Raw genomic sequence first — 25,495 nt, 5'->3', positions numbered from 1 at the left:
GTTCTACAAAGATATAAAAGTATTGATTCCATACAGCTAAAACTGTAGTGGGAAAAAATAGCAAAAGAGCCCTGGAATCCTATCAACCCATAGAACACAAGTGATGTCCTTTGACCGCACAATGAGCACAGTATAAACAAACCCCATAAAAATTGTTGCACAAATGCAGCTTTTCTCCAGGTCCACCCCATTCTAATTTTTTTTCAAACTTTCCAGTGCATCGTCAGGAATAATAAATGATACCACTACGCACTATAAAGTACAATTTGTCCCGCAATCATTAAGCCCTTATATGGCTCTGTGGAAATAAAAATAAAACAAAAAATTCTAAGGTTTGGAAGGTGAGGAGTCAAAGACAGAAATCAACAAATGCCTGCCGTAAAAAACAACAACACACTCTTGCCCCAAGAAGGCTCCCTACTATGAAACCTATGCATGAATGCGTCTCACGTCATAATTTCTTTATGACTGTATTTCAGTCTGAAATTCAAAATTCCACTAGGTTCTCCTAAGTTATGTCCCAAACCGTATTTATCCTCCATCCTTTGGATCGCAGGGGGTGTCTTCGTTCACTAGGGGTTTGTCTGCTTTTCCCAAGGCTGCATTCACAATGGTCAGATTCCCATCAACCAGCTAAGTTATCCTCTGTCCTGCGTCCGGTCTGTCCTACTGTTTATGGCGTTACCCCTTTAATAATACCCAGTGAAAAGCTTGTAAGTCAACAGATAATACAACTCTCTATTCCACTAACACAGTAACTGTCTGGATCCTTTCAACTTGTCTTTTCTTTTAGAAACATTGTACATAGTGTTGTTTTTTTTTCCCTCCAGGTTTCTATTACCCAGGAAGACGCCGCTTACGTATTCACATTGGTAAGCTCCAGCCCAGCTGCTTTTGTATGGCTGGATGTTTGGGACATTGCAGGAAGGTTCAGCGATAATGGCTTTCTTCTATCCGAGGAAAAGACCATCGTTTATTTCTATGCCTGGGAACCTACAAGTATTAATGATCTTAAGAAGTCCCTTCACATATCCACCATACGGGATATCTATCAGCAGTAATGACTTTGTGGAGGATTACAGAGATTGGTACACAAAGCTCTACTAGAATGTACAGATTGTGATTCATTATTTAAATACATTGTTCTTTGCCAAGACTTTTCGACTAATTCTGCTGCGCTGCCTCTTTAAGAAAAATCCAGCCTTGTTCACCTAAGCAGACGGCTGTGGTCCATGCTAGGCACTTCTGTTCTATGAAGACTTGTCCCCACGCTGCCCGGCTGAGCGAAGGTCCTGAAATTGATAGCAAAGTAATGTACACTTTGCACATGGTTTCAGGCCTTTTCCTGATTTTCTCTGCCAGGCAGTATGGGAGGCAAATCTTCTCATAGCAGAAGTTTGCAGCATGTGCCATGGTTGTGTGCTCTAGGAATCTCAGGAATAGTGGGCCGGGGGTTAAAGGGGATGTAATAAAGGGACAGCGAGCCGCATGTGGGTTATGGAGAGAGGTGCGTGTAATAATAGCACAGTGAGCATTGGGGGGGGGGGAGAGTGTAATGAAAGCACAGTGAGCGGTGGGGGTGGATCATTTGCAATGGAATATGGTGGGCCTCATCATAGGTGGAGGTGGGTTGTAATGGTGAAATAGTGAGCCTAAATTTGACTAGTGGTGGAAGATATGGGGACTTTGAGGGGTAAAGGATGGTGAGTCTGTATATGAGCAATAAGGGTGCATGCTCACTTAGCAGTAGTTGCATTATTCTGAAACTCTGCCTGAATGTAGCCTCCAGTTATTGATACTGTATTATCATGCATTGGTGGATGGGGTTTTCAGCTTTTAGAGTACATGCACACGATCAGGACCATGTGCGCAATTTCCACACTGATTTCAATGTGGAAAATGTGTACCATAAACCATTAACCATTAGAATCGGTGATAAATTCTCTCTCATGCATGTAATGTGTTTTTTTTTTGTCCTCACAAATTCTTTCTATAGTTTGTATTTTATTTCAATTTATTTATTTTTTCCCAGCTCTGATTTCCAAAAAATAGCTTCAAAATTCACACTGAAATCTGCATGTACATATATGAAAATGCAACACATGCTTTTCTATGCGTACACGGGCAGATTTTGTTGTGGATTTTCTGCATGTAAATCTTGATTGAATGGCACAAATTGCACATGGATGGCATTCATGTCCCCATTTACTTTGATCAGTGAGCCTGGGCCTTCTGTCCTGAGTTTGGCTTCGGGCTCACTTCTGCATATATGGGTCATAGAAATAAATAGGTCAGTGTGCTAGACCTGAAAAACATGGCTAGCACAATCAGAAAGCACACGGTCATGTGCATGGAGTCTTATTCAAAAATATCCAAGATTTTTAAGTTAAAAATTGTAAAATTTTTGACAGTTGTAAGGAGAAGAGAGATGTGGACAACAGTAAGGCCGTATTCACAGAACTATATCACACTCCAGCCATTTAGGAGCTTCCTGCTTCATATCTCTAGTGTCACAGCCATGTTTAGTCTGCAGAGTATGTTATGTCCATTAGGGACTGTACAACCGGAAAAGAGCTATACTGGAACAGTAGTCTGTCAGTAATAAGTAGGTTATAAACCTAAATACAATTCCTTGTAGAGATGATTCTACAGTTTCCAAATACGCCACTGTTATTCAGCTTTTTTTTTTTCCTTTTACTTTTTTTTATGTAGATTGTGAACCCCACACAGAGCTCACAATGTACATTTTCCCCTATCAGTATGTCTTTTTTGGAATATGGGATGGAAATCCATGCAAACACAGGGCGAACATACAAACTCCTTGCAGATGGTTTTTTGCCCTTGGCGGGATTTGAACACCAGGACTCCAGCGCTGCAAGGCTACAGTGCTAACCACTGAGCCACCGTGTGGCCCCTACTGTTATTTAGCTTTGTAACCCCGTTTTATGTAAATTGTTGTTTCATTGCTATGGAAATGGTGGGAATACTTTGGATGTATACCTTAGTTTGCCAGGGATTTGGTCTCAGCTCTAAATTTTGAGGCAAAGCACTTTTCCTTTCATCTGCTTATGAATAAACCTATGATTTACATGCAAATGGGGCTCCTAAGCTGATTAACAGAGGTATGTTTGGAAACTGAAAAATCCTCTCAATAAGGTACTGGGATTAGATTTATAACCAATTTACTGCTGACAGACTCCCTTTAATAATGATGCAACAGGCTTTCTCTATATAGATCCAGCCCCACAGATGGGTAGTATCATTGGAATAAAACAGTGCTTTTCCCTTGTGAGTTGGTGCCTCTGTTGCTGAGATATCAGGGACATTGCTGCTGTTCCAGTCAGGTAAGTGGCAACAACCTTTGTCATGAACTCTGTATGGAGTCATATGAGGTGTGGGTGTTGTTGAATGATCAATATAAAACAAGCTGATCTATTATTTCTCCTAGTTGTACCGCACACTCACTATCTGTAGCCGGTCCAGGAGCTCCCACTCTTACAGGAGCCCTTTATATTATAAAAAAAACTGCTGTATCCCAACTTTTATCTGAGTAGGTCGGCTTATGTGCACCAAGCTTAGCACATAGTTTCACTTAAGAACACAAGACAAAACTTATTAGAGGGAGTTTAATATGATGAAAAGAATCACAATGCTTATACAGAGACATACAGTGATATGATAGAAAACAGATTCTGAAAATAAAAGGGAATAAACCCGAAACCTAACACTCGCATAGATGGGCTTAGAAACTGGTGTCGGGGCAGGCAAAGACCAGGACTAGTCTTCATATCCAGAGAGCCCCCAACTCTCTTTTGTTCATGTATTAATAACCTTTTGTCTTTCGTGTCCATCCCCCTTCTTCTGATATCATTGAAGGGTCTGTCTCCAGGCTCCTTGCATTTTGTAATGCTCCTTATTGATGCTGTACTCACAACCTCTGTGGTAAACCTTCTACCATAAACTATATCTGTCATGAGAATAATCTTCAAAGACATGCAATTCATAGACCGTGAAGATCAGCAAAGTCTCCAGAGGTAGAGCTAATTTGCATATTGACAAAAGAGCTGAAAACTCTGCAACGGCGGCACTGATTCACAAGGGATGCACCATTGGGTTCAGGTCATCTTCACCTATTTGCAGGGCTGAGATCTGATTTCCAACACCCCTGATGATTTTTTTTCACCAGGCAAGTCTGCTGTCAGCCATTGCACACTGGTGTTTGAAGGTAAAATAATCAAAATTGCCAAATTAAAGTCTAAGGTGTATTGTCACCTTTACACTTCGCCTTCACCCTTCAGACACTTGTCACCTGTGGATGGGGATGACTACTGAGGCCCCACCATGTTCACAAAAAAAGAGGTCCGGAGCCCTTTTTTGAATACATACATGTGTGCTGCAGCTCCGTTCATATCTAAAGGACCTTCAGGTCAAGGACCCACGTTGCAGTAAAAGCTGCGTTTTTTATGTTGCTGCATTTTTTTGAGGTAAATCCAGGAGTGACTACAAAAGGGATGAGAAATATAGAAAGCACTTATACGCCTCCCTTCTCGATTCACTCCTAGCTTTGGTTAAAGAGGACTTCTCACCTCCTGGGGCACATGCAGTGTAAAACACCGCCAGAAAGCTGACAGTGTGCTGAATTCTGCGCACTATCAGCTTTCCCGTTCTGTATCCCAGTGAAAAACTATCTGTGCCGGTACTGTAGCTCTTCACTGTCAGAAGGGCGTTTCTGACAGTCAGGAACGGACTTCCTCACAGTAGCATCTATTGTGCTGTACTGTGAGAGGGAGCGTTGCTTACTGCCTAGCGATGACACTGAGCGGTGAGGAATGCCCCCCCATCACAGTACACAGCTATTAGACGCTACTATGAGGAAGGGCGTTCCTGACTGACTGTCAAACACGCCCTTTTGACAGTGAAGAGTTATGGTACCAGCACCGATAGCTCATCACCAGGGGCACAGAATGTGAAAGCCGGCTTTCTAGCAGTATATAAAGAAAAAAAAAAAAAAGGTGAGAGGTCCTCTTTAAAAAGAAAAGAGCAGCAAAAATCTGCAACAACAAAGCAAACTAACAACTTTTTCTGCAATATGAAGTCTTCATCTGAAAGTGAAGCCGACTATAGTACTTAACTATCTCCTGTAGGCCCGGGTTCACATCTACATTCAGGTTTCTGTTCGGGATGTCTGCTTGGTAGAGCACAGCGCCCCATATAGTCCATCAAAAATATATTGCAGGTACCAAATAAGTTATCACTTGTACAGATTGAGTTACTTTTACCATGGAAATACTTTTATTTGATCTCTGTATGTAAATATGAGGATCATTGCAGTGCAAGCTACACAAAACAATGCTGGCACGGATTTATCATTTTATTATAAAATACACAATAAAAAAAACCTTTCCGAAAATATATAATATTACAAAATTAACACAAAGACATTAAAATGGTTACAAGGTGTCAGCCTTGATATGTATACCACAGCAATATGTAAATAATTAAAGGGGTTGTGCTGTTTCACTACACTTACCCACTATCCTGTGGACTCTCAGTCCACCAGCAGTCAGAAGAGTGGGATTGAAATTCCCTCTAAAGCCTTCTAGTGAACGGAATGCCAATGTCTTATGGATAGGGGATAAGAGTATGTAACGGCACAACCCCTTTAAGTTGCAAACCTCTCTACTGGCAAATAAGTGGAGAAAATGGCAGAATATCCTCATTTTTAATTATGTGCAACAATTTTTAAAAGGTGCAAACCTCCAAGTCCCTGCCTATGACATAAGGAGGCGAGACTTGGAAACGCCTGACATTCATAACTTTTGGTTACACACTTTGAAGTGTCATATGTAAGAAGCCTCCTCAGTGGCTCTAAGGGATCCAGTGTAAGTTAGTCACATTCAGAAAGCACAGTCCTTTCTTATTGAGCACTAATGGTTATAGATGACAGGAGCTTCAAGGTCAGAATGGAGTTCGGAGAGTCCAGACCCTACTTTCTGAAATTCACAAATTGAAAGGGTCAGCTTTCTAAAGGATGTTTCCACCCCACTGTCACACATGCTCTCATGGTACTGCTGCTTGTATTCATCAGATGCTGCAGTTTCAGGATCTACATACAAGACAATAAAAACAAAATTCAATGTTTAGAGCATAATATAAAAACGGTAAACTTTTGTGTCTAGAAACAAGAATGGTAAGTCCAGGCATCCAACTTTTTAATTGGCATTTGTGACAAAAATTATTGCATTTTATTCCACCGTTGCCACTTTTTGAAAAGCGGTCACCATGTCGGGGGCATGCTGTGGGTTGGGACAGGAGCCCCTCTAGACTTATCATTACTTACAACAGTTTTGTGGAGGTGGTGCAGATTTCAGTGCAAGTGTACAGCCTTCATAAATCCCCCCTTGTGCTTTTATCCCAGGGTAAGTTAGCATAGCATGGTTAGTGGCATCCATTGGTGAAGAAGGATTGCACACACTAAGTTTTATCATGCTCTATGGTTTGTACTGATATAAGCTACCACCAAATGTGTATGGCAGAGAATTAGTCCCTTCTTCCCACTGAAAACACATACACACTCAGCCGATCCAAGAGTGCATGTGTTTTTTGGATTCAGAAGGAATAGTTTGCAGAAGATTTGAGTGTTTCTAATGTAGACTGTGTTTACATGCTGCAGAAGTAAACCAGCTGAAATCTGCATGTTCCTAAAAACAAGTGGGGAAATGCTTAAAGTCATAGGTTTCATATGTGATATTACAATTTAGTTTCCCTAGAAGCAGAGACCAAACATCAACTGTAAATGAAGTCCTGCGTCTACATTTGTTACCTAGGATTTACCACAAGAACAATGAAATGATTATTTTGCTACTGAATTTCTTAGTAGCATCCTTGTGTAACTGCACATAAATGATAGACCATAGCCCCGGTAGCTTTAGAGTCTATGGACATGCTCACCCTGTTCCTGTGCCACAGTAAGAGAATCGGAGGCTTTGGGTGTAACTTTAATGCTTGGCTGTGACTGCTCAATGATATCAATAGCTTCTGTAAATGACATTGTTTTCAAGGCAGTAAGAAGCTCTGCTATTGTTCCTCCGGAAACCTGTAGGAAACGTAAATTTGGGATAAAAACAAAGAAAAGCTGTGGTCAATGAATTGGGAATATGAGCAGTTCCCATAGTACTGATGTCAGCACACATTGCAGTTACAAGCACCCTGGGGGTTGAGCGGTTAGGGTCAGTTCACACGTGAAAACCGCCTAGCTTATTTGTGCGAGGTAAAAAACCTCGAGGAGTTTTTTTGACGCTGTTTTTTGCATTCCACGCGGTTTTTGACGCGGTTTTCGCTAGCGGTTTTCGCTAGGTTTTTTTTTTCCTATATGTGCTATAGAAACTGCAGGCGAAAACCGCGCGGTTTTGTGTGCAAAAAACCGCGCGGTTTTTTACCGCGCGTTTTTCGCCTCCCATTCACTTCTATGCAATTCTTCAGGCGTTTTCCGCCTGAAGAAAGGTCATGTCGCTTCTTCAGGCGGAAAACGCTAGGAGGAAAAAAAAAGCTAGTGGTCTACATAGACCACCATGTTAAAGGAGAGGTTTTTGAAGCGAATTCCGCTGTCAAAAACCTCCCCTTTGCCCACGTGTGAACTAGCCCTTAGTGTTCTGTACTCACCTCTCTGCTTCCACTTCCTCTCCTTCCTCTCTGTTTTGGGGCTTATTGCGATGTCAGCACTTGACACCTGGAGCAAAGACGGACTTGGGGAGCAAAATGGCGAGTACAGCATGCAGCTTACCACTTGTTCCCTGGGGAACCTGTAACTGCAGCGATAACCTCCAGCAGTACAGATGGGAACACTTATTGCTATTGTAAACTAAGGATGGTGCACATTGGCATTCAGAGGAAGCATGGCGCAGAGTCGTAAGTGAAGAATGCAGCTTATGATTTGCTCCTTAAGAGTGTGGGGGCCATTATATTCTACGTGGGTGTAATGTGGGGACTATTATATTAACCAGTGTTTCTCAACCTTTTCAAGTGAACCCCCTAATGAGAAAATGTCCCACCTGAGTACCCCAAAGTAGCAATTACTTAATAAATCATAACAAGATAAGGCTTTGTTTGGAGCCTCGGTCAACAGTTATTTAATAGCCCCCACATGCAGTATAATGGCCCCATCAGTACCCCCACATGCAGTATAATGGCTCCTTCAGTACCCCCACAAGCAGTATAATGGCTCCTTCAGTACCCCCACATGTAGTATAATGGCTCCTTCAGTACCCCCACATGTAGTATAATGGCTCCTTCAGTACCCCCACATGTAGTATAATGGCTCCTTCAGTACCCCCACATGTAGTATAATGGCTCCTTCAGTACCCCCACATGCAGTATAATGGCTCCTTCAGTGCCCCCACATGTAGTATAATGGCTCCGTCAGTGCCCCAACATGTAGTATAATGGCTTCTTCAGTACCCCCACATTCAGTATAATGGCTCCTTCAGTACCCCCACATGCAGTGTAATGGCCCCATCAGTGTCCCCACATGCAGTATAATGGCTCCTTTAATGCCCCCACATGCAGTATAATGGATCCTTCAATGCCCCCACATGTAGTATAATGGCTCCTTCAGTACCCCCACATGTAGTATAATGGCTCCTTCAGTACCCCTACATGTAGTATAATGGCTCCTTCAGTACCCCCACATGCAGTGTAATGGCCCCATCAGTGCCCCCACATGCAGTATAATGGCTCCTTCAGTACCCCCACATGTAGTATAATGGCTCCGTCAGTGCCCCCACATGTAGTATAATGGCTCCTTCAGTACCCCCACATGTAGTATAATGGCCCCATCAGTGCCCCCACATGCAGTATAATGGCCCCATCAGTGCCCCCACATGCAGTGTAATGGCCCCATCAGTGTCCCCACATGCAGTATAATGGCTCCTTTAATGCCCCCACATGCAGTATAATGGATCCTTCGATGCCCCCACATGTAGTATAATGGCTCCTTCAGTACCCCCACATGTAGTATAATGGCTCCTTCAGTACCCCTATATGTAGTATAATGGCTCCTTCAGTACCCCCACATGCAGTGTAATGGCCCCATCAGTGCCCCCACATGCAGTATAATGGCTCCTTCAGTACCCCCACATGTAGTATAATGGCTCCTTCAGTACCCCCACATGTAGTATAATGGCTCCGTCAGTGCCCCCACATGTAGTATAATGGCTCCTTCAGTACCCCCACATGTAGTATAATGGCCCCATCAGTGCCCCCACATGCAGTATAATGGCCCCATCAGTGCCCCCACATGCAGTATAATGGCCCCATCAGTGCCCCCACATGCAGTATAATGGCCCCATCAGTGCCCCCACATGCAGTATAATGGCTCCTTCAGTGCCCCCACATGTAGTATAATGGCTCCTTCAGTGCCCCCACATGTAGTATAATGGCTCCTTCAGTACCCCCACATGAAATATAATGAACTATACATTCACAGCTCCGTCTATTGTATAGTAGTCATGTCAGACAACTACAGCTCAGTTCCTCAACTCTCTAAGTGAAAGTAAGAGGACATGTCCTCCCTTTCAAGTCTTGCTTACCTCAAAATTATCCAGTAATGTTTTGGAAGGTGAAGGACTTAACCTAAAAGCACTGTTTAAAATTCCCAAACCAAGATGCTGTGCCAATGTGGACCAGTTCTTGTTTGCATCTTCATTTTGTAACAATGTGTAAAGTTGCTGTTTTATATCTTCACTGAGGCTGTTCATGTCTCCTAGACAATATAGATAAATGAAATGGTCAGTAACTTTTCAGACAACTTACGCATTTCATAGACTATGATTCCGGACCAAAATGTAATTGCACTTTAGATATGTTTTTCAGACAGAATAATAAAGGTAAGAGAAGAATAGCATTTCTTAGGGCTATTCCGACATATATTTACTGTAAAAAGGGTTTCTAATGATAGAATCACTTTAACACTGCAAGGTCATAAGGGTACGTCCTTGCAGTGCTAAGAGTGGACTTGGTCCGGAACTGAGTGATCCAGCGCTGCTCCCTGCTGGTAATAAATTGCTGTCCAATGCTTTTCTTATGAAGTCTTCCTGCAGCCAAGTTAACAGACTCTGGTGGAAAGAACCGGCAACAGTACAGCAGCAAGTCTTTCATGTAGTAAATAATGGGGGGGGGGGGGGGTTGGCCCGTTTTAGGATTCAACATGACAAAAAAACAAAATAGTAAACTACAAGTTTTAGAACCTTTTTATTAATGTAAAGAGTCTAACATAAGAATTTTTTTTTTAAAAAAAAAAACTGCAAACAGTCTTAATTAAAAATATTATATAATTTTGTTTTTACAGCCACTCTACAGACCAGTGTTCTCTCGATACAGATCACTAGCTGTGCAGTCTGTCCAGCAGTCAGGTTTCTCCACTTCTGCCCCATCTTTTATTTTTGAAGGTTTGAAGTTTAGCCCTATGTAGTAATGTTTCAGTGGAACAAAGAGGAGTGTTATAACTTATTACGATACTTACCTTGTAAATAGAAGTCTTCAGTAGATACTGGTGATAGATATGGCTTTCCATTTAATATTTCAAATACCTGTAAGGCAGCATATGAGACAGATGAAAAATTAGTACCAAAAAAACAATGCTGATCATCCTTTAAATATTTCTCTCTAAGCCGAAGTCAAGCACGTAAACAAGTAATTTCTTAAAGTGCGCCTAACCTTTTCAACAAACTTCGCACAAATCATTAGTAGACTATTTGCCACCAGCTCTGTTATTCACAATGTACAGAGACTAGCCCGTCCGATGTCTCCCAATGTAATCTACATCTAAGATACTTGAATAAGTTGCAGTCTGTCTTGCTAACAAGACAGATTTAGGACATCTTTCACACTGAATGTCAGATATATTAACTTGCAATACTCAGTGACCATTCACAATACTTAGCATTTAGGGCTCCATTTATTTACTCCTATGCAGTTATTAGATATGTCACTTCAACCAACCAGTCACTATGAGACTACATGAGTATATGCGGATGGATTCCTCCAATGATGGAATCAGTCTCTGAGTTTTTAATCCACATTCAGTATCCATGTCCTGGAAATACACAAAATGCCAAACTCTTATAATGAACACTGGGAGAAGACAAGTATTGCTTACCTCATCACTAATGGCCATGTCTAGTGGTTTTGTACCAGGAACAATTCCTTCATCTATGTCATTGTCATCCTCTGTGTTCCCAGGAATGTAAAGGGGCTCAAAGTTTTCAATGAAAGAATCTGCACCTGGACAATAAGACATTTTATACATTAAAGTATGACTGTCATTTCACTTTTGACTGTATTTTTAACTTGTGACTTAGTTTCTTTTACATGTACAGCAAGATTGAATCTCAGCTTTCACCAGAAGCATGTTTCTAAGTGGTATGAAACCAGAGATACTGCTGTCCTTCCTGTGGGCAGTTGCTAGATCTGTATATACTGGCAACACAGGGCGAACATAGGATGGATCCTCCTAACAATGCTTAGTTAGGGTTCTGCTATGGAAAACTTTAGACCCTTTTTCTGGTGATAGAAAGTACGATAATTTAATAAATTATATTGTAAACATATTCAGTCAACCACTCCCTACACAATACCCCCCCCAAAAAAAATAAATAAATAATAATAATAATAATTCACACACAGTCACATTTTAAGGCTGAAGCCCCACATTGTGAAAGTGCAGTGCATTCAAATAGGAGAACAACTTGCAATTGGCCACCTTAAATACCTTTTCTTATGATTGGATACATCTGGTTATGAAGTTCAAAGCTCACTGAGGTTACAAAACCAATTTTGTGCTTCAGTAAGTCAGTAAAAAGTAGGGGAATTCAAATCAATAAAATGATAAGGGTGCTCATACTTCTGCACCGGTCAAATTTTGGTTTAATGCATATTGCACATTTTCTGTTAGTACAATAAACCTCATTTCAATCCTGAAATATTACTGTGTCCATCAGTTATTAGATATATCAAACTGAAATGGCTGTTGCAAACACCAAAATATTTAGAACTAAAAATGATTAAGATTAATAGGGGTGCCCAAACTTTTTCATAGGACTGTAAATGAGGTATCACCGTAACTGTACCGACCCGCAGAATAAAGGGAACATGTTACTTATACTGTACGCTGCATGGTATAAAATTAAAAAAGTAAAACTCAATGCCAGGATTGATTTTTTTTTTCTAAATCCAGCAAAAAAGGGTTAATAAAATGTATTCAATAAGATGTAGACAACCAAAAACGGTGTCATTACAAAATGCATCTTATCCCGCAAACAACAAGCCCTTATATGGCTGCGTCACCAGAAAAATAAAGAAAATATAGCATCTCACAATGTGAAGACAAATGTCCGCAAAAATCGCCAAATTATTTGAACACAACTGGCTGCGTCAGGAAGGGAATATATAAGCTGTGAGAGCGAATATCAGCAGACACCCCAGATTTACACCTTATGAGGGAACAGACACCAGAAGTGACCCCTAAAGTGACCCCCAGAGTGACTCTCCCAATCATAGGAGCTACGGGGACATAGTAGGGAATTTGGTGTTTGCAATGTCCTCCGCACAGCTTATACATTCCCTCTTCGCCATCCGCTGTGCAGTCACGTCGGGGATACTAATACTCACTACACCCCCTGATAAATTCTTTGAGGGGTGCAGTTTTCAAAATGGGGTCACTCCTTTGGGGAATCCACTTTTCTGGTACCTTACAGGCTCTACAAACATGACATGGCGTTCAGATACCAAACATCTGAATCTGTACTCCAAAAGCCGCATAGCGCTCCTTCCCTTCTGCACCCTGCTGTGCGCCCAAACTGCAGTTTATGACACATGTATGACACATGTATGACACTGGTGTACCCGGGATAACGGACGTAATGTCATATGTGGGTATAAACTGATATTAGGGCACAGCCGGACACAGAAGGGAAGAAGGGTCATTTGGTTTTTGGAGCACAGACGGTTTGGTTTTTGGATGCCATGACACTTTTGTAGAGCTGAAACGCCAGTAATTTGGAATCCCCTGATAAATTACCTTATTTTGGAAACTACACCCCTGAAGGATTTATCCAGGGGTACAGAGAGTATTTTTAACCCCCAAGTGTTGCTATAACTTATTATCCATAAATGAATACGAAGCTGATTGTGAAAGGTGAAAATGACCATTTTTCCAGGAATACGTCATTTCAGTGCGTAATATGTTGTGCCCGACTTGTATCAGAGATGAATGCTCTAAAAGCTGTTGTGCCCGGGATACCCGTTTAACAGTTTTTGGAGTATCTCTGCTGACATAAGTCAGGCACAACATGTTGCACACTGAAATGGCAAATCTGTAAAATTTTCATTTTTAACTTCTCTATCAGTTGCGATTTCATTTCTGGAAACTAAATAAATGCAACACTCAAGGGTTAAAAATTCTCGCTACACCACTTGATAAATCCCATCAGTGGGGTAGTGTCCAAAATAGGGTGACATGTCTGCGGATTCCACTTTATTGGCAATTCAGGGGCTTTGCAAAAGTGGCATGACGTCCAAAAACCAAACTGTGCTCCAAAAACCAAAATAGCGCTCCTTCCCTTCTGTGCCCGGCTGTGCCCAAACAGCCATTTCGACCCACATATGGTATTAAGTACGTTATCCGGGGTACACCAGTGTCATACATGTGGGCATACACTGCTATTTGGGTACCCAGCAGGGTGCAGATGTGAAGGAGCAATATGTGCTTTTGGAGTGCAGATTTAGATTCTTCGTTTTTGGACACCATGTCTCATTTGCAGAGACCCTAAAATTGCCCCTACAAAATGGGGTCACTTCTTGGTGAATTCCAGTTTACTGGCACCTCCAGGGCTCTGCAAAAACAACATGGTGCCCAGAAAGTCCCTCTAAATCTGTACCCCAAAAGCTAAAACGCACAGTGATCCTTCCCTTCTGAGCCCTGCTGTGTGCCCAAGCAGCAGTTTACACCCACATATATAATTTTTTGACCCCCGGGATGGCCCACTTAATAGTTTTAGGAGTGCAGGTCTCTGACAACACAAAGTGGGTGCAACGTATTGGGCACCGAAATGGCATATTTTTAAAAATTTCAATTTTCATTTTGTACATTAATTTTTGGGAAGCATTTTATGCTCAAAATGATAATACCCCTTGATACATTCCTTGACAGGTGTAGTTTCTAAAATGGGGTCACTTTTGAGGAGTTTCCATTGTATTGATACTTTAGGGGCTCTGCAAATGCGACATGGCCCCTGAAAACTATTCCAGCAACATCTGCCCTCCAAAATCCAAATAGCGCTCTTTCCATTCTGAGCCCCGCCATGTACCCATACAGCAGATTTTGGCCACATATGGGGCATTTCTGTGGGGTATTGCCGTGTTCAGAAGAAATTGTGTAACAAACTGTGGGGGGCTTTTAATTCTTAAACTATTTGCAAAATTAAAACTATGGCGCTAAATGGACGATTTATTGGGAAAAAAAGTAATTTTTCATTTTCACGTCCCAATGTTAATAAAATCTGTGAAACACCTGTGAGGCCAAAATACTCACTCTACCCCTAGACAAATTCTATGAGGGGTGTAGTTTCCAAAATGGGGTCACTTATAGGGGGTTTCCACTGTATTGGTACTTTAGGGGCTCTGCAAATGCGACATGGGACCTGAAAAATATTCCAGCAAAATCTGCCCTTCAAAAGCCAAATAGCGATCTTTCCATTCTGAGCCCCGCCATGTTCCCATACAGCAGATTATGACCCCATATGGGGCATTTCTGTGTTCAGGAGAAATTGTGTAACAAACTTTAGGAAGCTTTTTCTCCTTTATCCTCTTGTGAAAATTAAAAATTTGGGACTAAATTGACAGTTTGTTGGAAAAAAAAGTAATTTTTCATTTTCATGGCCCAATGTTAATAAAATCTGTGAAACAGCTGTAGGGTCAAAATGCTCACTCTACCCTTTAATATGTTCTGTGGGGGGTGTAGTTTCCCAAATGGGGTCACTTTTAGGGGGTTTCCACTGTATTGGTACTCTAGGGGCTCTGCTAATGCGACATGGCACCTAAAAATAATTCCAGCAAAATCTGCCATCCAAAAGCAAAATAGCGCTCCTTCCATTCTGAGCCGCGCCATGTTCCCATACAGCAGATTATAGCCACATATGGGGTATTGCCGTGTTCAGGAGAAATTGTTTAACAAACTGTGGGGGGCTTTTACTCCTTTAACCCCTTGTGAAAATGAAAACTTTGGAGATAAAGTGACATTTTAGTAATTTTTCATTTACACATCCCAATGTTAGTAAAATCTGTGAAACAACTGTAGGGTCTAATTGCTGACTATACCACTTGATGAATTCTGTGAGGGGTCTGGATTCTAAAATGGGGTCACTTTTGGGGGGTTTCCATTGTTTTGGTACTCTAGGGTCTCTGCAAATAAGGCATTGTGCCTGAAAATTATTCCAGCAAAATCTGCTGTTCAAACACCCAGTGTCGCTCCTTCCCTTCCATGCACTGCCGTGTGCCCAAAAATCAGTTTACACCCACATGTGGGGTATTTCTGTGCACGGGAGAAATTGCACAATAAACTGTCAGATGCATTTTCTCCTTTAACCCTTTGTGAATGTGTTAATTTTAGGTCTAAATGAATGTATTAGTGAAAAAAAATGAAATGTCTAAATTTCACTGCCATATTATTTTTATTCTTATGAAATGCTTAAAGGGTTAACAGACATCCCAAATGCTGTTTTGAATAATTTGAGGGGTGCAGTTTTGAAAATGGGGTGTTTTATGGGGGTTTCTATTATACAGGCCTTTATAATTACTTTCAGAACTGAAGTGGTCCCTAAAAAATTGGTTTGGAGAATTTTCTTGTAAATCTGGAAAATCGCTGTTACACTTGTAAGCCTTGTGACGTCCAAAATAAATTAAAAGACAATCAAAATATGATGCCAATATAAAACAGAGATATGGGAGATAATATTTATTCATGTATTTGGATGGTATGACTATCTGCCTGAAAAGCAGAGAATTTCACATTTTGAAAATTGCAATTTTTTTCAAATTTCCATCAAATTTCCTAGTTTTTTTTATAAATAAATGCAAAAATATTGATTAGTGTTTAACACTAACATGAAGTATAATGTGTTACGAAAAAAACAATCTCAAAATCACTTGTGTAAGTTAAAGCGTCTCAAAGTTATTGCCATTTAAAGTGACACATGTCAGTTTTGAAAAAAGAGGCCTGGTCTTTAACATACTTTTGGGCCTGGTCCTTAACCGGTTAAAGGCTATTCAAATGTGTGCTTAGCAAAAAAGGACTTTTTGCAATGATTAGACTCCCTTTAAAGAACGGTGGCACAGTGGTTTGCTCTGTGACTTTGCAGAGGTGGAGACCTAGGTTCAAATCCGACCAAAAAAAACCATCTACAAGGAGTTTGTATGTTCTCTCCATGTTTACGTGGGTTTCTTACCAGTACTCAAATGAAATGTTGATAAGAGAATTTAGATTGTAAACCTTATATGGGATAGTGAATGATAACAATAACTGAATAACAAAAAATTTGTAAGGTTTATGGTAAGACTTACAGAAGAAGATGTAGGGGTAGTACTAACAGTTGCCAGAGTTTTGCATCCAAAGCACCATTAACATGGAATTTTGTATGTTTCATATTCTGACTTGCGCACACACACAAGAGTATAATAAATGTCTGTGAAATATGGGGTTATTCGATAATACAAGATTGGATCCCAGCCAGAAGAAAAAGTAAAAAGTAGATGTACCTGCTGCTTTCAGGAGTGCAGTAAGTTTAGTGGAGCCTCTCCCAGCTGCTATGTGGAGAGGAGTGTTTCCGTCATATGTTGTACTATCCACACAAGCTTCCCCCTGTTGAATACAAGGACAGTAATACAGAGTTATTCCAAACAATACAAATACACAGTAGAAATTTTAGGGATAGCATTAACCCCACTACTTTCTTAATAGATGCACTGATTTAGTAACACAAATGTGATAACAATAGAATTGTTTAGTCTGTCAGGCTTGTCTGGCTAGTAACTAAAAGACTACATTATCCTTAGTACCATACATATATTATAAAAATACTTCCAGTAAATCCATTATATCTAGTGGATAAGTAATTAATATCAGATTGGGAGGGGGGGTTGGGAGAGCTCCAACATGATAGCAGAAAAAGTGTAACTTCCAACAATGTAAGGGGATAAATGCAGAGAATATACCATGAAGGATATTCAATGTAGGGGTGAACCTAGGGTTTCTGCCGCCTGAGGCGACATCAGAAAGCCCCCCCCCTTCCCGAGGAGGAGGCGGAGCTGAGCGGAGGGTGCGGAGCCAAGTGGCGCAAGCGTCGTTAGCAGGCAGAGAGCAGGCAGGGAGAGGACCTGCTCTCTGCCTGAGTGTGAGGGGCGGCCGCTGGAGCAGCGCTGAGTCCACAGGGCCGCCCCAATCCACCGCTCAGTGACAGTGACGTTAAGCCAGTCCAAGACAGCTTGTCCTGGACTGGCTTAGGTCAGCAAAAATGCCGCCCTCTACCGGGGCCCTGGCATAGCGCCGCCTGAAGCGGTCACTTCAGGTCGCCTCATGGGAGGTGCGGCGCTGCTTCAATACATCAATTAATGGTGCACTCGTCTTATTCTATTATTAGTAATAGAAGAGTTTACTTTCTCACACACACTTTTTCTTGTAATTGCTTTTGAATGACATGAAAATATTCATATTCAGTGCTTATTATAATCATTACACAACCAATTTAGTGGGAGACACTTTACAAGGAGAGAAAACCCACCTCAAGAAGCAGACAGCCTGCTAGGGAGATGTTGTCTTGCTCCACAGCCAGGTGGAGGGGGCTTCTTCCAGACTTCTGTTCCTGTGCATTCACGTCCGCTTTTGCTGATATCATAAGTCTAACACATGGCATATTATTTGTGTTAACGGCTTCATGAATTGCATTCAATCCTGGGTGCAAACACATTGGGAAGATTTATTATAAGAAGTATAATTATTTTTTAGCAGTTTACCTGGAGTTTGCATTGCTATAATTTGCACCATATCAAATGTTGCACAATGTTTTTATACATTTGCCATATCTTTAAAGAAATTGGACAAACTACGCAGAGGCCCAGGGCAGGTGTAACATACGCCCCCCCCCAGCCATACTCCCCTCCAATGTTCCACTGCCCGCCACCACAGTCCATTCGGTTGCATGCTGTGTCATGGTCCCTGATGCCCTGTGCCCCATATGACTGATGAGACTAAACAATAGCCTGAACAGTCACTTCAGAAGGACCAGTGATGTATGTGACTGTAAGTTATTGGTCCCTCTCCAGCAGTCGGTAAGAACATAGATTGGCCTTTCAGTCATGTGCAAGGTTTGTAGGGACTGCGACACTGAACCAAATGAACCAAACCAAACGAACTTGTGTGCAAACAACAGTGTGCAACGGGGCACCAGAGATAGGTTGTTTTTTAATGTTACACCTGCCCCAGGCCCCTCCATAGTTTGTCCAATTCGTAGAAAACCGATTAGGTCTAACACTTCTGTCCTTAGATGTTGCTTCACTGTCTATACCACCTCTTACTGGAGTGAGATTGTGAAAATTTTCGTGACTTTCTAAAAAATTGCATCTGACAACAGCTCAACGTGTTATCCATTCCTGAAGGCTAAGGCCCCACGTAGCGAAAAGCTGCTTTAACCCCCCCCCCCCCCCGCAAAAAAAACATTAGAGTTGAGCGAGTACTATTCGAATAGCACGCTCCCATAGGAATGAATAGATGCAGCCTGTGCCGGCATCCGGCCGCTTAACCCCCTGCGCGCCGGCTGAATCCATTCATTCCTATGGGAGCATGCTATTCGAAATGGCAACGAAATAGTACTCGCTCCTCTCTAAAAAAAAAAATCGGAAAAAAAACGCAGAAAACGCATTTCCTCTGTACTTTTTCTTGTCCTATGAAATCTTGCAATTCTGCAACTAAAATTCTTTATTTACAAAAACTATTGTGATGAGATGACTTGAAATCTCATTCAGTTTGCTGGTACAGTAAAATGCAGCATTTCTGCAGCAGTCACACAATTTCCCCTGGTATTCCTGAAGTGTATCTACACAGTTATAAGAAACTTTTCATAAATGAGTAATACAGGTGAAAATAAAGTTATATAAAATATATTAAAGAAATATGCTTTCATCTCCACTTCTCAGGCTGAATTACATTGTACATATTGTTCTAAGAAGAGGGGGGATAGACAGACACTCAAATAATTGCTGCTGTTAAACTCTGTGCTCTTTTAACACTGCTAGGCTTGTAGATAGGAGGCTACCAGTGCACAGAATGGGACAATAAATAAATTAACCAGCCGGCAGGAGCCTCCTACTCAACTAATGCCTTCTCCTTAGAGCACTGTGTATGAGGCTAAATACTAAGATGAAATATCATGTAAACCTGAAGTCAGATTAAAGATAAGGAGCAGGAGAAGAGTTTACTAAAGTGGTATGCTTAATAAATTATATTACAAATTTACTTATATTCACATGTACTATTTAGTTATGGGGAGGTGTTTATAGGGAACTGTCAGCAAGCAGCCCTCCATGTATAACTATGCATACAGAGACAGCTGTCAACCACTTACAGGACTGCCCTGATAACGGTCTCTAAGCAGAGAAAAAGCTAAGCTATAAATACAGATTGTTCTTAATGTTTTTCCACACAACTATATGTTATTCTGTTGACCTCCTTCTTCTCTATCACATACTGCCTCAGTCTGTACTGCGTTTTAATGGTGACAAGTTCCTTATAAAATTCTAGTCTTTATAAAACGTAAACGTATGTTCATTTATAGGCAAACATTCTCACACTGCTTCAGTGACTTAAGGTGACCCTACACACAAAGCTGTTTGCCAAATGTTATTTCTATCATCGCCACAAACATGCCTACTTGACTTGGCATGAATGACTATACCAGAATGATACTTACCCTCATTGTTTGGAAGATCAATGATCTCGGATATCTTGTGGTGATTAAGGAGAATGCTTAAGGTTGCTGCATCTCCTTCTCTGCAAGCGAGATGCAGGACAGAATTTCCCTTGCGATCTAACATTAATGGATCTCCTCCTGCTTTCAGGATATCTTGCACAATCTCAGCTTGATGTGTGATGACAGCCAAATGTAATGGAGTCTACAAATTTTCAGAGAAAAAAAAATTATATGATAGACCTTTTGTTTGTAGTAATTCCAAATACTGAGACAGTATTAATACAGTTTTATGGGAATTTATATCTGATGACCTATTAATATTAAAACAGTGGGAGACAACGCCCAGCACCCCCCGCCTATCTACTGAATGGACAGGTCGCAAAGCTCAGATGAACAGATTTACCGGACGCAGCGCCATACATTACATCGTGGTTTTACCTTGTACTGCTGCTGAGTCCCATTCAAATAAAAAGGATTGTGTGACAAGCAATACCAGGCACAACCACTATATAATGTGACTGCTCATTTTTGGCAGGTATATGCCATTATAAGATTTGGTCTTTTAAATAAAATGTAGGATTTCTTTACTAAGACAGAAAATCAAATCCACTGGATGAACGAATGAAAATGTATTCTATTTTTTTTAATCGTATCAACTCTATCCAAAGAAAACTAAGTAAAACTTTCAAAGAAAGGAACACCATGTTAAAAAGGCAACATGGAAGAGGATAACTTGGATGCCCCTAGAATCTGTGCAGGGTGTGGAAACAGATGACTTGTAAGTGTAAGAAATCTCAGTCTCAAATGGCAAGTATTCCAGCCTGATAACACCAAAAAACATGCCTAAAAAATCCCCTAAGAATGAAAAGATTGGACTGCTCTTAAGTGGATTCCCAATGAATATGTGAAAAAAGTTATAGGAAATGGTCAGGTCTTAAATAGGTGCAGAAACATGACAAAATATTGGGATAATTACCTATTTATAGATCTGGAAATCAGTCTGCAAGTGCACTGGGGGCGGGTCTTGATTCTATCCTAAGGGGTTTTTATAGTGACGCTGCTAGTGGATAGGATGCAGAACTACTCCTATTCAAGGAACAGGAGTGTTGCTGCAATTACCCAGAACCACCGCCATATAGTGGATGGTGCTGCTGTCAGAAAATAATCCCCTGATGAGTATCAATGCTGAAGTCTCTTCCCTGCTATTGGACATGTCCATCTTCTATGTAGTCATCAATGCCACAGCAGTAACTCCAGTGCCTTATGTGCATTTTAACCTTTTAGCAAGCTAACATATTTTAGCCTTAAACCAGTAACATTTTATCTCTCTGCATTCCCCCATTTACAACTTTTTATATGTTATTTCAAGGTAGCTTTATAAAACCTAGTATTTTGTGGGTACATATGATTTTTTGATCAATTTTTATTACTTATTATTTTTGAGAGGTGAGATCATTTTGGCATCTGAATTTTAATATTTATGGGGTTCATCATGTAAAATAAATAACATATTTTATTTTGGAGGGTTGTTACGGATGTGCTGATAACAATTGAGTGGGTTTTTTTTCATTAACAAGGTGGAGAAATGTCTATTTTTACTTTTATTCTGTAAAATGACTGCAGTCCATGTGGTCATCATTGAACCAAGCATATAAAGGTGTTAATAGGCAAGTATGCTTCTGATTGATAATGGGGAGGTGAGATCATGAACAAAAGTCCATGGTGTCCCCCACCTCAGGGTTATCTGAAGTGACAGGGACAGGAGAATAATACAATCATTTCCCCTCTCCCTGCACTGTCAGCTGCACGTTCTCCTGCACACTAGCTAATGTAAAGTGCCAGTACCTGCACCTCCACTTTAACCAGTGATATCTCTAAATCTATGTGGGCTACAGACATAATCTTGGTCTTATTTTAAAGTGTGCACACACTGGGTTGGTAGTACCAAGCTAATTAACTATTGACACAAGAGAAGGTACCCCTATGAAAATTGCTAAAACATAGCTTTTAATAGTCCAATTAAAATCTACAAAAGTCGTTCCCCCCACAATAAAGATAAAAGAAAAAACAAAATAGAGGGTGGGGGTCTTGTAGCCGCACAACCTCCCCACCCTATGTTTAGGACAAAATAGCAACTGAGGGGAGGGTGAGGATGTCTCTAGTTCTTTCTGTGTTATTTGCCTGTAAATCCACACTGGCGATGTCTTAACATCAGAACTCATATGAGACCCCCACTCCGTTTCCCCTCTGACACTCAATACAGAGACTATGCAGTCATAGCCTATATGGCATGGTCGGTCAAGTGGATCAGGTACTTAATAGAGATGACAGGGATACATTGTAATCCCAATCATAGTTAATGGGTAGTATCCAACAAGATAGTATGTCACCTCTAATCTTTTAAACCCCCGCTGCGAGCTTCTATTGTAAACCCTTCAAACAATATAGGGGAGCTCACTATTGCTAGGATGGTTATAATCAGGCTGCATAGACTCAGTAAGGCAAGCCCCGGCACTGCTCACAGCCAGGGCTTAACACTATATTTTAGATATAACAATCTATCCCTCTACGCGTTTCATCTATGATTCCTCAGGAGAGTGATATTTGTATTTCAGTAGAGCGTCAAAAATAATAAATTGCGGTTAAAACCACAAAAACTGCAGCCCTGATGGTGGGCTGCAGCATGCAAGCGAGTCCGACGCTGACTGCTGTTTTAGCTGTGTTTATAAAGCCCGCGATCCGGTCGTGGCTCCTCCCCCTCGAGACCCGCCCACCATAGGCCGACCATCATGATTGATGCTGGTCGGGCAACATCATAGTGGGCGTGGTTCGGGCGGAGTCTCGTCATTCGCACAATCGCCGTACCAGTCTATGAAGAAAACCTGTATAGTAGATTACTGAACAAGTCGGTGTAACAAAAGGTAAGTGTCTCCTCAATATAACGTTCCGGATATGTAAGACAGCACTTAAGGGGACTTATATATACAATTACAATGTATCCACATGCACCTGGATGGATGGTCAATAAAGAGTACATAATTGGATGATCATTCCGGACAAGTGGAACAGTGTTGACGGGGGCTTACATATACAGTGTATTCACATGCATCTAGATGGTCCGGAAGGAGTAGATAATTGGATACATAGACAAAATCGTGTCTGTTTGTATTAAATGGATCTAGACCCAGTCACATTCCATGTCTCTCTATGATCCAGAGGTCAGGGACATAACGGACCTGCCGTATCACAGGATAAGCGTGCTGTACAGCATAATTACTACTATACTCATGACCACGGGTAAATATCCCTGCCACTAAGATGTAAGTACCAGATGTATTAGTCACTTCAGGTTCATTAGAACCTATTCATATCCATGCCGGGATATACCCCCATTCCGGATCTATTAACAGCACTGTAGGACCGTATTAGATCCATTCCCATGTATCTGGAGCCCTATTCATGTCTATAACCCATGGACTGTAACCCATAGCAACGGTCAACTCTCAACAGCCAGTAGCGATATAAGTCATTTGATAGTGTCGCCCTCAGACAGTAATCCAACTGCCCATAATGTATGCTGCATCCCTCCATCCGGTAAATATACTATATATTTATTACTCGCTCTACTCTTGATGGTAAAGATGCGCAAGCGGCATTCTGTCCCCCAGCGCCATTACCCCATGGAATCACATATAAGGTGACCGGTATGGGTATCATTCCATACATTATTCCGTGTGTATGACAAATGGATGTACATTTACCTAGCCGTTGGAATCGACAGTCGGTTGCTGATATCGCCATCGCACCCTTCTCACTGATGTCCATAGATCTATCCATTATAGAATGATACACTGTCCATGTTTTAAATGCCCCTACGTCTTCACTGATCCCCATCCAATAGGGGCACATATAAGAGTTGAACATTAATATAATTGGGGGTGTATGACTATTACTGCCTTAAAAGTTCACCCCACAGGTTGGATGGGGATCAGTGAAGACGTAGGGGCATTTAAAACATGGACAGTGTATCATTCTATAATGGATAGATCTATGGACATCAGTGAGAAGGGTGTGATGGCGATATCAGCAACCGACTGTCGATTCCAACGGCTAGGTAAATGTACATCCATTTGTCATACACACGGAATAATGTATGGAATGATACCCATACCGGTCACCTTATATGTGATTCCATGGGGTAATGGCGCTGGGGGACAGAATGCCGCTTGCGCATCTTTACCATCAAGAGTAGAGCGAGTAATAAATATATAGTATATTTACCGGATGGAGGGATGCAGCATACATTATGGGCAGTTGGATTACTGTCTGAGGGCGACACTATCAAATGACTTATATCGCTACTGGCTGTTGAGAGTTGACCGTTGCTATGGGTTACAGTCCATGGGTTATAGACATGAATAGGGCTCCAGATACATGGGAATGGATCTAATACGGTCCTACAGTGCTGTTAATAGATCCGGAATGGGGGTATATCCCGGCATGGATATGAATAGGTTCTAATGAACCTGAAGTGACTAATACATCTGGTACTTACATCTTAGTGGCAGGGATATTTACCCGTGGTCATGAGTATAGTAGTAATTATGCTGTACAGCACGCTTATCCTGTGATACGGCAGGTCCGTTATGTCCCTGACCTCTGGATCATAGAGAGACATGGAATGTGACTGGGTCTAGATCCATTTAATACAAACAGACACGATTTTGTCTATGTATCCAATTATCTACTCCTTCCGGACCATCTAGATGCATGTGAATACACTGTATATGTAAGCCCCCGTCAACACTGTTCCACTTGTCCGGAATGATCATCCAATTATGTACTCTTTATTGACCATCCATCCAGGTGCATGTGGATACATTGTAATTGTATATATAAGTCCCCTTAAGTGCTGTCTTACATATCCGGAACGTTATATTGAGGAGACACTTACCTTTTGTTACACCGACTTGTTCAGTAATCTACTATACAGGTTTTCTTCATAGACTGGTACGGCGATTGTGCGAATGACGAGACTCCGCCCGAACCACGCCCACTATGATGTTGCCCGACCAGCATCAATCATGATGGTCGGCCTATGGTGGGCGGGTCTCGAGGGGGAGGAGCCACGACCGGATCGCGGGCTTTATAAACACAGCTAAAACAGCAGTCAGCGTCGGACTCGCTTGCATGCTGCAGCCCACCATCAGGGCTGCAGTTTTTGTGGTTTTAACCGCAATTTATTATTTTTGACGCTCTACTGAAATACAAATATCACTCTCCTGAGGAATCATAGATGAAACGCGTAGAGGGATAGATTGTTATATCTAAAATATAGTGTTAAGCCCTGGCTGTGAGCAGTGCCGGGGCTTGCCTTACTGAGTCTATGCAGCCTGATTATAACCATCCTAGCAATAGTGAGCTCCCCTATATTGTTTGAAGGGTTTACAATAGAAGCTCGCAGCGGGGGTTTAAAAGAT

The 25,495-nt window shown here is 41.4% G+C and overlaps 2 protein-coding genes across 2 annotated transcripts in view; one reads left to right on the top strand and one right to left on the bottom strand.

The window, feature by feature from the left end:
* MANBA (mannosidase beta) overlaps positions 1-1,190 on the top strand; it is a 64,853-nt gene extending 63,663 nt beyond the window's left edge. The window contains exon 17 of the mRNA XM_075285613.1: positions 831-1,190. Within this exon, the coding sequence (XP_075141714.1) occupies positions 831-1,061 (231 nt within the window). The 3' untranslated portion in view covers positions 1,062-1,190. The remainder of the gene's footprint in view (positions 1-830) is intronic.
* A 3,826-nt stretch (positions 1,191-5,016) lies between these two features.
* Positions 5,017-25,495, bottom strand: part of NFKB1 (nuclear factor kappa B subunit 1) — an 84,692-nt gene continuing 64,213 nt past the window's right edge. The window contains exons 17-24 of the mRNA XM_075285579.1: positions 20,016-20,217; positions 17,832-18,001; positions 16,810-16,912; positions 11,156-11,280; positions 10,520-10,586; positions 9,588-9,760; positions 6,952-7,096; positions 5,017-6,106 (exon numbers count right to left, since the gene is read on the bottom strand). Coding sequence (XP_075141680.1) covers positions 5,928-6,106; positions 6,952-7,096; positions 9,588-9,760; positions 10,520-10,586; positions 11,156-11,280; positions 16,810-16,912; positions 17,832-18,001; positions 20,016-20,217 — 1,164 coding nt within the window. The 3' untranslated portion in view covers positions 5,017-5,927. The remainder of the gene's footprint in view (positions 6,107-6,951; positions 7,097-9,587; positions 9,761-10,519; positions 10,587-11,155; positions 11,281-16,809; positions 16,913-17,831; positions 18,002-20,015; positions 20,218-25,495) is intronic.

Source organism: Leptodactylus fuscus, chromosome 1, assembly GCF_031893055.1.
Source record: "Leptodactylus fuscus isolate aLepFus1 chromosome 1, aLepFus1.hap2, whole genome shotgun sequence".
Taxonomy (NCBI): Eukaryota; Metazoa; Chordata; class Amphibia; order Anura; family Leptodactylidae; genus Leptodactylus; species Leptodactylus fuscus.
The sequence above is the reverse complement of the archived record's forward strand: the minus strand, read 5'-3'. Positions and strand labels throughout refer to the sequence as shown.